General features: G+C 41.0%; 1 protein-coding gene across 2 annotated transcripts in view; it reads left to right on the plus strand.

Moving 5' to 3' along the window:
• The window catches only part of cfap36 (cilia and flagella associated protein 36), a 112,391-nt gene that overhangs the window by 38,440 nt on the left and 58,310 nt on the right, over positions 1–15,641 (plus strand). For both annotated transcript variants that reach the window (XM_072265262.1, XM_072265263.1), the window contains exon 5: positions 3,418–3,505. In XM_072265262.1, coding sequence (XP_072121363.1) covers positions 3,418–3,505 — 88 coding nt within the window. The remainder of the gene's footprint in view (positions 1–3,417; positions 3,506–15,641) is intronic.

Below are 15,641 nucleotides of genomic sequence, written 5' to 3' on the forward strand. Positions count from 1 at the left end.
GGATGGGGAGGGGGAGATCTGAAATGATAGGAGAAGACAGGAGGGGGAGGGATGGAGCCAAGACCATCCCTCCCCCTCCTGTCTTCTCCTATCATTTCGGATCTCCCCCTCCCCCTCCCCCTCTCACTTTCAAATCTCTTACTGGCACTTCTTTCAGTTAGTCCTGACGAAGGGTCTCGGCCCGAAATATCGACCGTACCTCTTCCTAGAGATGCTGCCTGGCCTGCTGCGTTCACCAGTAACTTTTATGTGTGTTGCTTGAAATTCCAGCATCTGCAGATTTCCTCGTGTTTGAGGTCTTGAAAACTTATTTTCATATACTGTATTATGAAAAACTGTAATTGCTCTAATCTTAAACATTCATTTCAGATGACTATTTTCATATCATTCATTGTAGTAGCACTTGTACCTGTCTTTAATTCACCCATTTTCTCTGTTGTTATTCATTTGCTGTTAACATATTAAAATGGCCTGTAAAAGTTTATTTACTGTAAACACCTCATGCTGCTGGATTTCATATTTTTTCCTCCCCATTGCATTTTTATAATCTTTTAGATAAACGTTTTCTCTTTTCTAGGAGCCATGTAATTGCACAGCGAAATTTTTCTACTGAATATTTCTTTGACTGCTTCCCACTGCTTATGTTAATGCATTAACAGTTCAGCTCTTGTCAATTTATTCCCTTCTTAACCATGCAATGATTGTCCTGCTTTTGCCTGAAGTCTTTAGTCGTGCTTCTGGCTCGTCTTGCTCAAATCATATGCCTAACCATTCACAAGATGTTCCTTTGGTTAGATTGGTAATGAATTCTGGTTACTCTCATCCCAACTACCATAACTGCACACCAAGGAACCAACCTGGATAATGACTACTGCCGAAGTTATTTATTTGATATCGTGCAATTTGGATTTAAGTTGTTTATTTTATCAGTCCTTGGGCTACTCATAAAATAAATATATTAGCATGTTTGTGTTTGTTAGGAGAGTTAGACAACTTTGCTTTATACTGCCCCTTCTTAGGCACATCTTTGGAGTTGATGATGAGCTTTCACTCTAATTCTTTGGTGGCTTATGATGCCAATATCGGATCCGCAACAGGTCGACCAGGAGATGCAGCACTTCCTGCTGCTATTTACACTTGGATTCTAGATGAGTGACTTGAGGTTCTCTCTGTTATCCCGCATGACTTTGTATTTATGTGCTAAGGATTCCTATGCATTGGAGGCCTTAAGAACTTCCATGAATTGTTTTCCCTCCCAGGTAGTCTCTTTCTGTGACAGAGATTAGAAATAATGTGGCTACTCCTGGATTCTTAACGTTGGGAGCTAGAATGTTGGCCTGGCTGAGGATACTGATTTTGGTTTCTTCATTCTGAAAGTGGATTTGGAGGATTTTGCAGAGATGACAGTGCTAGTACTTCTCTGGTGCTTTGAGCTGCACGTTATAGGTATTTTGCTTTTTAGAAATGTCCTGGAGGGCATGGATAATTTTTGCTTGGTAGATGTGTATCTGTGTTGGGTTAGAGGTCATGATCCAATGTTACTCTGTGCAGAAAGAGTAAATTTCTTAACTAATTGTCTCCCTTTGTTGATATGGAATGTGAGGCACGTTGTCCACTGGTACATCATGGACATTTATTATTAGGTGAGAAGTTATGCTGCTGCTCTTGTGCAGGAGAACTGATTGGTAAAGGATCTTGGTTTTAAGGATATTTGTGAAAGGCCTATTGTCTCCTACTTCATGGGCTGAAAATTCATTTTCTGAACAAATGTTGTTTGGCCACTAACTATAATTCTATTACTGATGCTGGAGTAAACTTTGATTCTGGAGTGCAGGTACAGTTTTCTACTTTTTTCATACAATAGCACCACTCCAGAGGGAAGTTTGTTAGAGGACGAAGTACAATGTCCTGGTAAGAAAGATTTAGAGAAGTTCTGGGGTGATGACCCAGGCTTGCCCCAGGACATCTGAAAAGTCCTTTCAAATGGATTCCTTCTTCTGTGGTTCATGGAGATCACTCTCACATCTTCTCTGTTCCTTATACTTCTGTTTTTATTCCACTTCGCTCCAGACAGAAGAGAGAGAGAGAGCTCCTTTCATCCTCAACTTTCCTCAACTTTCAATTCTTGAGCATCTAATTCCAACCTTTTGTGCTTATGCTTATTTTCAGCCCTTTGTGTTCATGCTTATTTTCAGCCCTTTGTGTTCCTACTTATCCCCCTCCAGCAACTGTCTCCAATCTTCACATTTCCCTTCCTCCCCCCACCTTTCCCTATATGCGTATCCATTTTCTTCTCTTTAGCCTGCCTCCATTTATCATTCATTATCATTAATACTAGCCTCTGCAGAGGTTCCATCCAAAATGTCAAAAATTCCTTTCCTCCCACAGGTGCTACTGAATGTAGTGAATTCCTTCAGCAGATTATACCAACCTTTCTAATTTCCTTTGGGACCAACCTGTGTTGGGATTGATGGATCCAGTACTTCACCTGTGCCTAAAAATGACACAAAAATTCACGAGAGAGTCCCTGCTATCTCTTCCCTTTCCACAATGCTGCCCTGGGACAGATTTCAGCTAGGCACAACTGTAATCAAAAGGGTTTCTGTAAAGGCAGCGCTGTCAGTCCTTTACATCCTTGTGAAAACCGTTTTGCGTCTGAAGATGGTGACTTTTTTTTAATCACCAGCTGTGACTTCTGTAATCCAATCTATGGATTGGTGATTGTATGGAATCAATATTATCAATTTGAACTTTTTAAGGTTGTTATAACCGGGGGGCGGGGGTGCGGGGGGAGGATGGTAATGTGGACAAGCTCCCACTACCTATTGAATGCTCCCAATGGTGTGCGTCTCTGGGGTGGTGGAGGCTGAGGGCAGGTTTGATAGAGGTTTATAAGTTTGAGAAGTTTATAATTTAATTAGATCAGCATTGAGGGCCGAAGGACTCTGTTCCTGTGCCATACAATCTTATGTTATATAGTTTCATTGTTTGGATTATATAAAATTGGATTACCGGTTTCTATATCCACTTGCATTTGTGCATCCTCTCATGTTTCAAATATTTATCTCCCAAGGTGGCATTCCATTTATGTTACCGGACAACTGAATCTGAAAATGCGAGTTTGAATTCCACATCCACCCCTTCACCATTGTAGCTGAGGAATTTAAACACGTAATTAATGAATTTGGTCTTGTGACTATGAAACCACTAATTTTTGTCCAACACAACTGATTTATTAATCTAATCTGTATTCAAAAAGCAAAATAATGCAGTGACATGAAATAAAACCATAAAATACTGGAAATTCCCATCAGGTCAGGTGTATAATGTGAAGACAAAAATAGAGTTAATGTTTTAATTAATGTTCCATCATAATGAACAAAGTGACAATAAAAATGACTTTTCCTCTCTTGGTAGGAGTTCTACCTGAATGTTTGACAGATGGAGAGGATAAGATCAGTGAACTGGAGCAACAGGAACTTAGGATATTGAGAGAGGTGCTGAAGTGAGTAAAGGTGTTAGATTACATTTCTCCTTTTGAATTAAGACACCTTCTAACCCACTGTAATAAGATTATTAAATGGTTCCTTAGTTGGATAAAATGGACTCTTGACCTCATAGTCTGCCTTGCCATGATCTTGTACTTTTTTGTTTACCTGTACTGTATTACTAAGCTGTTACACTTTATTCTGTATTATTATCATTTTATCTTGTTCTATCTCAATGCACGGTATAATGATTTGATCTGTACAAACAGTATGCAAAATAAGCTTTTCACAGTACTGTATGTCAATACATGTGATAATAATGAATGTATATAAATAGTCTTATTTACATTGCACTAAGTAATTCATTGTTTTGCTTGAATTAATTAGCTTTTCCTCAATCATCATCAGTTTTTATATTGTACATAAACTGCAACATTTTAGGCTTCCGTTGGTGCCTTAATATAGGTTTACTTGCTGCAGTGCACTTTGCACCTTGCTTCTTCACTTTATTCCAGCTTTGGCTGGCATATCTTAGACAGTGCCATTCATTTGAATATGATGGCCATTCTGGAAGAAAATGTTAAGTGAAAGTATATGACTTGCTAATTTTAAACTTTAATTAAAATATTTTAAAATTATTTTCCTAAATTAGGTTATTTTGAATTAATTGAAATTAATTTTAATATTTTGAATACTTTTCAACTGCTTCTGATCAAAGACATTCAGAAACAGTTGGAACAGCTTTTGGACAACACAAGCAACCAGAAGACCATGTGGGTGGGAGCCTTGTTTTCTGCCACCTGTGGCTCTATTGTCACTTGTAGCCCTCTCCATTTCTTTTACACTGGTCATCTTTCCCCAATGATTTTAGCTTAGAGTTCTTTTTGCATTTCAAATTTCTTTTTACTGCCTTTTCTCTTTCTATACGCCTCTCTCTATATACTTAGCATTTAGCCCTTCTGTTTTCCCCTTGTTTACTATATTTTCCATACTTAATGTTGTACATCATTTTAATACCATTGTGGTTTGACATCATTGTTTGGTGTAATTGTAGTCCAATTTATTTTTCTGCTCTTTTCTTCGTCCTTCAAATCAGATTTTCTCTGATCTGTGAACTTTATTATGCTTATGTTATCTCATTTATTATCTTCTGTTATGGTTTCTTTGGCTTAGGTACCACTATTTTTTTTTTTTAGCCTGGTTCATTCTGCATACCAGATCTAAAAGCAGACTTTATGTTGTTGAGATATTTGTGTGTGTATATATATGTAACTTATTATTGTGTATTTAATATATCAGCAATATATGAGGAGTAGTGTAACTATGTTGTTTTATTAAGCATTCTTTGTTTAAATAATTTATTATGGGTTATATGTAAAAGTATGTGAATGACATACATTATTATGACACCACATAAGTGCACACCTCACTAAAGAGGAACAAACTGTATGCCTTTATCCCCAGCTCTGTGGGTTTTTTTTCTGATTAGTTTTATGTTTTTGGAGTTACAAAATGCAACAGTGGCAACAAGTAGGTTTAAAAATCAACCCAAGACAACTACTTACCTGTTGAAGCGCAGTGAGATGTTTGGGTTTTTAAAAAAGCACAGCATGCTTTCTTTGCAAGAGGAGGGAAATAGTCAAGTTTAAAAAAAAGTGCAGCACATGGTTCCTGGGGAAGGGACAGAGAAGCTAGAGTTTTAAAAAAGGCTGAAAATGGATGAAATTCACAGGTTCATAAACAGTAAATGCTGGGTGGTAATGATAATAAATAGAAAGCAGAAATGGCAGGCTTCGTTGGAAAGATAGACATATTTGATTGTACAAAAGATAACTTAGGGACGTATACTGAATGGATTGAACAAAATTTTGAAGCAAATGAAATAGCCAATGAGAAACAAGTGCTAGTTTTGCTGAGTGCAATTGGTGGAAAAGCATACAGTTTGCTTCGAAGTTTGACTGCTCCAACCAAGCCAGCCGAAATAAGCTTTGTTGATATCTGAATGTATTGCAGGAACACTTAGAACCAAAACCATCGTTGATTGCAGAATGCTTTAGGTTTCTTAAGTGGAATCGGAAAGACATAGAGTCCATTTCAGCTTATGTAGCTGAATTGAGAGATTGTCCAAGCACTGTCAATTCAATGATGGGCGTAAAGATCATTAGATTGTTTAGATTGTTAGATTGTTTAATTTTTGAAATCTTACAAGAAAACTTTTTTTAAAAAAGCTCTTAACTGAAGCACAACACATATTTAAAAGAGCAGTTGAAATCGTAGCATCAATGGAAACTGCAGCCAGAGATGCAATTGAGTTGCAGTCACGAATGAAAGTGAGCGTGAACAAAATTGCAACATCTAATCAGAAACCTGCTTTACCAAACAAATTATGTTACTGTTGTGGCAGGGGTTCACACACAGTACATCGGACCAACATAGGTTTAAAGACGAAACTTGCAGAAAATGCAACAAAGTAGGACACATACAAAGTGCATGTCGAGCAGACAAAAATAAATGGACAGTACAGGGAAGAGAAAAAGCTAAAAAGTCAAGTTGCAGTTTCAAAAAGAGCACTAATCTGCATGCTGTTGATGAAGCATCTAATAATGATGAGAGTGACGTAGGACTGGGTACTCTTGAGATTTACCATGTCAAAACTAACAATAGACAAGCAATATGGCTTGCATCAGAAGTCAACGGAAAATTAATTAAAATGAAATTGGATGCTGGCTCGACTGTTTCAGTCATTCCACAAAATGAGTTTGAATGGCTTTTCAAAGATACTGAACAGAAACCTGCAGATACCAAGTAAAAACTTGTTCTGGAGAAAAGATAACTTCTGTGGGAATGACATTCACAACAGTGAAATACAACAAACAACAAGTCACATTGGGCTTGTATGTGGTAAAAGCAGAAGGATTAGCATTGTGAGGATGTGATTGGCTGAGACAACTACAACTTGATTGGATATCCATCCACAATTTGCATATCACATACCCTGCATGGTACTGGATGATGCCTTGGCAGTGTTCAGGGATGGTGTAGCAGCAACTTGAATAAACCAATTCTGGTGCTGGTGACCACAGGGGCAGTTATCTCCTATGACACGCCCTCTGATCAATCCAATAATAATGTTTAAAAAAAGTCAAATAAATATATTTGATCCTTTGTTAGCAATTACCAAAACATAATCTTGAAGCATTGAAACTTGTGAAACTAAAACTAATGATGCCAGACTTGGCTGGCACCAGGGCAGGAAATGATTCTCAATATTCCTGGATTTCAGTGTTTTAAAAGAGATGGAGAGGGGGGAGAAAGGGGAGGAGGGGTGGCATTACTGGTCAGGGATACTATTACAGTTACAGAAAGGGTGGGTAATATAGCAGGATCCTCTTTTGAGTCAATATGGGTAGAAGTCAGGAATAGGAAGGGAGCAGTTACCATATTCGGAGTATTCTATAGGCCTCCTGGTAGCAGCAGAGATACCGAGGAGCAAATTGGGAGGCAGATTTTGGAAAGGTGCAAAAATTACAGGGTTGGTATCATGGGTGACTCTAACTTCCCTAATATTGATTGGCACCTGATTAGTTCCAATGAATTAGACGGGGTAGAGTTTGTTACGTGTGTCCAGAATGGATTCCTGTCACAGTATGCTGACAGGCGGACTAGGGGAATGCCATACTAGATCCAGTATTAGGTAACGAACCGGGTCAGGTCACAGATCTCTCAGTGGGTGAGCATCTGGAGACAGTGACCACCACTTCCTGGCTTTTAGCATTATCATGGAAAAGGATAGAATCAGAGAGGACAGGAAATTTTTAATTGGGGAAGGGCAAATTATGAGGCTATAAGGCTAGCACTTGCGAGTGCGAATTGGGATGATGTTTTTGCAGGGAAATGTACTATGGACATGTGGTCGATGTTTAGAGATCTCTTACAGGATGTTAGGGATAAATTTGTCCTGGCAAGGAAGATAAAGAATGGTAGGGTGAAGGAACCATGAGTGACAAGTGAGGTGGAAAATTTAGTCAGGTGGAAGAAGGCAGCATGCATGAGGTTTAGGAAGCAAGGATCAAATGGGTCTATTGAGGAATATAGGGTAGCAACAAAGAAGCTTAAGAAGGAGCTGAGGAGACCAAGAAGGGGGCATGAGAAGGCCTTGGTGAGTCGGGTAAAGGAAAATACCAAGGCATTCTTCAATTATGTGAAGAACAAAAGGATGACAGGAGTGAAGGTAGGACCGATTAGAGATCAAGATGGGAAGATGTGCCTGGAGGCTATACTTCTCTTCGGTGTTCACCATTGAGAGGGAACTTGATGATGGTGAGGACAATATGAGTGAAGTTGATGTTCTGGAGCATGTTGATATTAAGGGAGAGGAGGTGTTGGAGTTGTTAAAATACATTAGGACGCTTAAGTCCTCGGGGCCTGACGGAATATTCCCCAGGCTGCTCCACGAGGCAAGGGAAGAGATTGCTGAGCCTCTGGCTAGGATCTTTATGTCCTCGTTGTCCACGGGAATGGTACCGGAGGATTGGAGGGAGGCGAATGTTGCCCCTTTGTTCAAAAAAGTTAGTAGGGATAGTCCGGGTAATTATAGACCAATGAGCCTTATGTCTGTGGTGGGAAAGCTGTTGGGAAAGATTCTTAGAGATAGGATCTCTGGGCATTTAGAGAATCATGGTCTGATCAGGGACAGTCAACATGGCTTTGTGAAGGGCAGATCGTGTCTAACAAGCCTGATAGAGTTCTTTGAGGAGGTGACCAGGCATATAGATGAGGGTAGTGCAGTGGATGTGATCTACATGGATTTTAGTAAGGGATTTGACAAGGTTCCAGACGATAGGCTTATTCAGAAAGTCAGAAGGCATGGGATCCAGGGAAGTTTGGCCAGGTGGATTCAGAATTGGCTTGCCTGCAGAAGGCAGAGGGTCGTGGTGGAGGGAGTACATTCAGATTGGAGGATTGTGACTAGTGGTGTCCACAAGGATCGGTTCTGGTACCTTTACTTTTTGGGATTTTTATTAACGACCTGGATGTGGGGGTAGAAAGGTGGGTTTGCAAGTTTGCAGATGACACAAAGGTTGGTGGTGTTGTGGATAGCGTAGAAGATTGTCAAAGGTTGCAGAGAGACATTGATAGGATGCAGAAGTGGGCTGAGAAGTGGCAGATGGAGTTCAACCTGGAGAAGTGTGAGGTGGTACACTTTGGAAGGACAAACTCCAAGGCAGAGTACAAAGTAAATGGCAGGATACTTGGAAGTGTGGAGGAGTAGAGGGATCTGGGGGTACATATCCACAGGGCCCTGACAGTTGCCTCACAGGTGGATAGGGTAGTTAAGAAAGCTTATGGGGTGTTAGCTCTCATAAGTCAAGGGATAGAGTTTCAGAGTCGCGATGTAATGATGCAGCTCTATAAAGCTCTGGTTAGGCCACACTTGGAGTACTGTGTCCAGTTCTGGTCACCTCACTATAAGAAGGATGTGAAAGCATTGGAAAGGGAACAGAGCAGACTTACCAGGATGCTGCCTGGTTTAGAGAGTATGCATTATGATCAGAGATTAAGGGAACTAGGGCTTTACTCTTTGGAGAGAAAGAGGATGAGAGGAGACATGATAGAGATATACAAGCTATTAAGAGGAATAGGTAGAGTAGACAGCCAGCGCCTCTTCCCCAGGGTACCACTGCTCAATACAAGAGGACATGGGTTTAAGGTAAGGGGTGGGAAGTTCAAGGGGGATATTAGAGGAAGATTTTTTACTCAGAGGGTGGTTGGTGCATTGAATGCACTGCCTGAGTCAGTGGTGGAGGCAGATAGCACTAGTGAAATTTAAGAGACTACTAGACAAGTATATGGAGGAACTTAAGGTGGGGTTATATGGGAGGCAGGGTTTAAGGGTCGGCACAACATTGTGGGCCGAAGGGCCTATCCTGTGCTGTACTGTTCTATGTTCTAATGATATTAATTGGACTTAAGTGAAGTAGAGTTAAGCGATTTTATATGTAATTAAGCGAAGTTAAGTGTTCACAAAAGATATAACATCCGTCGTTCCCCAGCTCTAAACCTAACTAGAATAAAGCATGAATATGTAACTAAACACCTCCACCCATGTGACTAACTAACATAATAAACATTACAAATGCGCAACACAGAATACAATGCAGATAGAAAATGGATGCATGGCTCCTACATCCCAGCCCCTAATTATTATACTATAATTACAACTACGTACTGCCAAAACGCAGGAGAGATTACATCTTAACGTTCACACAAATATCCTCTTTCTTCTTCAGGCAAGTCATGCAACACTCTTCTAGGCCAGAGACTACCAGCACTTAGCCTAGTCTCAAACTTCTGCCTCCTGTAGAACAGGGGTCCCCAACCTTTATTGGGCTGCGGACCAGTTTAATATTGACAATATTCTTGCGGACTGGCCGACCTGGTGGGGGGGGGCGGAGTAGGGTTGCCAACGGAGAAGAGTAGCAGTCAAAAAGACTACAATGACCATGAAGCCTTGCGCGGGCACCAGTGCGCATGCGTGACCTGCGCATGCGTGTACCTGCCGATATTATTCTCTGCAAATCGTTTTTGGCGATTCTGTTCGGGAGGGGGTGGGGGGTGTTAATCACGACCTGAACATTGGTAATAAGGGGCTAATACACTTAATTTCGTTTCTAAAAGGGTTTATCTAACGAATTTAATATTAAACACACAGCGCATATTTTCCTCGCATGAATATAGTGCTAAGTCAGTCATCAGGGGAGGATGGGGAGCTTGAAGTAAATGTTGAAAGAACATCCAGTAGAAGTGGTAGAGGCAGGTTCGATATTATTTAAAGAAAAATTGGGTAGGTATATGGACAGCAAATGAATGGAGGGGTATAGGCTGAGTGCAGATCGGTGGGACTAGGTGAGAGTAGCTTCCGGCACGGACTAGAAGGGCTGAGATCACCTATTTCCGTGCTGTAATTGTTATATGGTTATATAAGTCACTTATCAGTCAATGGCATCATAACATTTTAAGTAACGTTTGGATATTAAACACACAGCACATATTTTCCCCGTATGAACATATAAAATCATTGCAACACACCAATATCACTGAATCAGTGGGAGCCCTGGGCTTGTTTTCCTGCAACAAGACAGTGCCATCGAGGGGTGATGGGAGAGAGCGATACTCAAAGAAGGTTCCTTATGTCCAGTCTATTTAGTTTTTGTTGCATTCATTGCAGAGATATGTTGGAAATGGAAGCAACGTTTTCAGTTCTTTCGTGGCTATCTCAGGATATTTAGCCTTGACTTTGATCCAGAATGCCGGCAGAGATGTTATGTCAAACATACTTTTCAGCCCGCCATCATTTGCAAACTCGAGGAGTTGATCTTCTTCCCACGCTGACATGGATGACGCGCTGTTAATGACCTCGCGTGTGTTCAAGCTCAGCAGTGGGCATGACAGGGAATGAGGAAAGGTGCAGCTGACTCATATCGCCAAATCATGTTGTTTCCTCGCGGCCCGGTAGCAAATGCTCTGCGGCCCAGTGGTTGGGGACCGCTGCTGTAGAAGACAAATCTTGATTATAGGCCAATCCAAACAGCTGGTCTTAGTCTTGATGTGCACCTGTCGTACAAACCATTTTCTGTCTGAGAAACTTGAATGACTTTTCCCATGACCCATGAGTTTCGAGGTGCTGTGTCATCAACTATAAGCACAGTATCTCCTGGGGAAAAAAAATCGTCTTGTACTTGACCATTTCTGACACTGTTGTAGCTGGGATAAATATTCCTTAACCCACCATTTCCAAAACAAGCTCAGTATGTTTTGAACTTGCTTCCATCTACTATGAGCATAAACATCCTCCTTTCGGAACTCTCCTGGTGTTCAGGATACTGAGGTCTGGATAATCCATGTGCCCCGATGAGCTAAAGCCCTACAGTCCAAATAACTGAGTCCTGAACTCCTTCCACTATGTGTCCAAAGACTTGCCACTGTAGCTGTAATGAGCTCCATATGAAGGATGGAAACCAACTTCAATGGAGCTACTCTAGATTTTCCCGTTGTAAAAGTATTGTACACTTGCGAACCTGTGTCGTGCAACAATATGGAAGTCACCACTCCGCAACCATCATCACTCTCATTTATAAAATGGTGTAACTGTGCAACCATAATTTCACCAAAATCTAGGTGTTTCAAATATCTAGCTATCTTCCAATTGGTGAAGTTCCTTCAGCCAAATTGTTTGCTCACAAACAACTGATATTGGTATAGTATCATCCCAACCAAGTCCTTTCTTGCATAGGTTTTGTAGAATCTTCTTAGCAGATAACACCACTGAACTCTAGATTTCTAAAGGGTCATAGATGGAACTAACTGTGGAGAGGATCTCCCTTCTGGTAAGCAGTCTATCTTAGATCATGATCTAAACTTGGAAGTATCAGACCAAATGCACCATTACACATCCAGTACTCTCTCCACCAAAGGAATATCTTGATCCAAATCCAAGTCCTTCTTGTCTTTTCTCCTTGTTACTCTGGTGTAACAGATAGCACGCTATGTCTGTTGCTCATCCACTTTGTGAGTCGAAAACTGCCTTTAGCACAAATGAATACAAAGTCATGATAGAGAGACACTACCTGTTTCTCAGAGAACACTGATACTAGGCAGTCATCAACATAGATGCAACGCAAAACCTTATCCACCATCTAAAGGGTGAACTGTTCTTCATTATCTTCTGCACACTCCCTAGGAGGGAAATTGGCACCACTTGATGATGAAGTTGCTACGAAGAGATGTACCGCTGTATCTTGGGTGAGGTTATCATCAAGCCACCAAAGAAACCTGAGTAGGTCTGCATCTTCCGTTGGCACCTTAACCTGATGAAACATTGATTTGATATTCATCATAATCACCACTGGTTCTTTTGAATCTGGTTATGACTCCAATTAAAGAACTAGTAAGATCAGGTCCCTGTAACAATTGAGCATTAAGTGATATTTCCCAGATAGTCGCTCCACAGTCAAAAGCAAGACAAAGTTTCCCTTTTCTTGGGGTGATTAACTCTGTGATGTGGAATATTACCAGACTTTCCCATCACTTCATTCCAGATTCTCTGCTGGCACTCTTTCAGCAGAACCTTTGAACATGAAATGTATGTAGTCAGTGTGAAATGGCAAATTCTTGTTTCTCAAAGGTAAACTAGTCTGGTTGTGACATCCACCAATTTTGCAAAACTTGCCACCAGTTCCATGAACTTGTGATCTTCTTTTGACAAACGAGGTCATCCCTCCTGACTGCATTCAGGGAAATGTGTCTTGAACTGCTGCTGCCAAAGCTCATCCAAGTTCAAAACTGAAATCCTGTTAACTGTCAGTTCTGACCAAACATAGTCTCTTTCGCCACTGTGGTCTCCTTGCAGTGGTCCACTAAAAGTCCAACCCAGCATTGTTCTGATTGCATAGCGTCTATCATTAACTCTTCAAATCACTTGCAACAGCTCTAGTACTTTAAGCCTATTTGCCCCTATCATCAGCTCAATTTCTGAATACATTTCTGGCAAATGAATATGCTGAAGATCATTCCTGAAGATCCCTCTGACAAGGAGTGTTTCCTTTGTGGACAGACATACTTTCCCCCATATAGATGTTAGGGAGTCCACAGTAGTTCACGCATCTAAGCCAGTCACTTCTAATCCTGAAGTTATGGTGCTACTCGCAGCCTACTCCTGACCAATGGTGCATAAGAGAATGCATATATTTTTTTCCTGTCAGGTTGAGCTTGTTCATGAGGCTCACTGTACAGGACACTGCTGTACATACTTGATCCAGGAAAGCATAGTTAACCACAGTCTTGCAACACACATCAAAGTTGCTGGTGAACGCAGCAGGCCAGGTAGCATCTCTAGGAAGAGGTACAGTCGACGTTTTGGGCCGAGACCCTTCGTCACCACAGTCTTCTTTACTTTCTTAGACTTCTCCTGAACTGGAATTATGAGAAGTTTACAGTCATGATCACCAGGCCCTGTAAGGCCAACCTAGATCTCCTGGTGGCCTCCAGCACACTATTTAGACTTTTATCATCTGAAACATGAGTGTCACGATATTGTAAATTAATGTCCTCAGAAGCACCTTGTGCTATTGAATATGGCATAGGTTCAGAGTGTCTCCTTAATACAGGCTGAGCGTGAACAGCCTGAGCTACCCCTTGGGGTACAAACTCGTGGCTCATAGACATTTGAGGAACAAATGTATCCACACTGACATCGAGTATGTTGGATTTTCTCTGTGGCGTGTCAACATAGCAGCTCACCCAATAGAACTATCCTGTTGGAGCACTTTAGCACCCACAGCACTTGAAGACTTCAGCACTTCCCCTTTGGCCATCTTGGCTGCAATTTCTTCCTGCGACTTAAGCTGCTCTCATCTTTCTCTGAAGCTGTTCCACCCATTCTTCCAACGCACGTTTATCCCTCAATATTTGTTGCCTTGTGTATAACTCAGCTAAATCAGCTTCCATTCTAATGCATGCCAGGGAGACATCTGATGCACAGGATGCATGGTTGGCGATAGAAACTGCTGCATGCATGCTAGATGCACTGTCTTCAGGGTGTACGTCATCTTGAAATCATCAGTTTTATATGTAGTCAAAGCATTTCATTTACTTCAGCAACTTGATCTTTAACATCGCAAATTTGTTTCGGCTATTGTTCAGCCTCTGCTGTGACTGTATTAATAGGGGTCTGAATATTCGCAAAACTTTCGGTTTGTTTACCTTGCTCTGAGATGGGAGTTAAAGACAGCAGCGCATTATGTTGCTTAGCAACATCTTCATGAAGACTTTTCAAATCGTGCAAATCAGACTGCACTTGCGAGACATTTTGCTTTTCTTGCATAAAAATACTTATAATTAACGGTATTAAATCATTAATCTTAACAATTTTAATATATTCCTTTCGAACACTGTCAACTGTCCTTGCCAAAGCTTTCCCAGTAAGTTTAAATTCTCTTTCAGGCCGGATTCAAGGTTATTACATCCAGCTTGACTCATGTTGCTTTCCAAGTGCATGAACCAGGCAAAACAATGGCATTCAATTCAGATGTCAGCAATTGAAATATTTCAACATTTCAACAGAACCAAGCGGCAAGCAGCAAACATCTGAGGCAAGCACCATACTATAGAGCTTGCAGTCAGCAATGACCATTCCAAACTGTGTTTCAACCCCAAGCACACAGAATGAATCAACAAAGTGTCATTACCACGAGTCACTCTCTAATTTTGCTGACATGTCTGGATGTTAGATAGATTATGAAGACACGCAGTCCTCTTTTATTGTCATTTAGTAATGTATGCATTAAGAAATGATACAATATTTCCTCCGGTGTGATATCACAAAACACAGAACAGACCAAGACTAGAAAAAACTAACAAAACCACATAATTATAACATATAGTTACAACAGTGCAACAATGCCATAACTTGATGAAGAAGTCCATGAGCACAGTAAAAGTTCAAAGTCTCTCAAATGTCCCCATCTCACGCAGACGGGAGAAGGAAGAAAAACTCTTCCTACCATACCCGACCACGGTCCGACTCTAAGTCATCTGAAAACTTCGAGCTCTGATCAGCTGTCCGACACAGAGTATTGAGCGCCATCTCTATCCGAATGATTCGACCTCCATCTCGGTTGCCAACAACAGACAAAGCCGGGGATTTTGAGGCCTTCCCTCTGAAAGATTCCTGACCACGCAGTAACGACAGCAGCAAACGAGTGTTTCAGAAATTTTTCCAGATGTTCCTCTGTGCTTTCACGTCCATCTCCATCAAATCAGAATTGTCCACAGCCCCTATTTAACAGATACGATAGCATTTTTCACCGGAGGGCTCCACACACGCGGCACGCTGCTTCTCTCTCCTCCTGCCGTATGTTGATGTTCGTTTGTTATAACTGTCGCAATCTTTTGTTGACAAAATGTAGCAGCAACCTGAACAAACCAGTATCGCGGGGAATAATTTTGTATGAAATGCCTTCTGATCAATCCAATAATAATGCTCAAAAAAGTCAAAGAAATGTATTCGAGAATGAGAGACTTAATAGGACGAACATAACGGCGACGGTCAGGACTGAAAAGACTCAAGCAAACAACACTGACCAGGTAGGCATT

The sequence above is a fragment of the Mobula birostris genome, chromosome 8 (assembly GCF_030028105.1).
Source record: "Mobula birostris isolate sMobBir1 chromosome 8, sMobBir1.hap1, whole genome shotgun sequence".
Lineage (NCBI taxonomy): Eukaryota > Metazoa > Chordata > Chondrichthyes > Myliobatiformes > Myliobatidae > Mobula > Mobula birostris.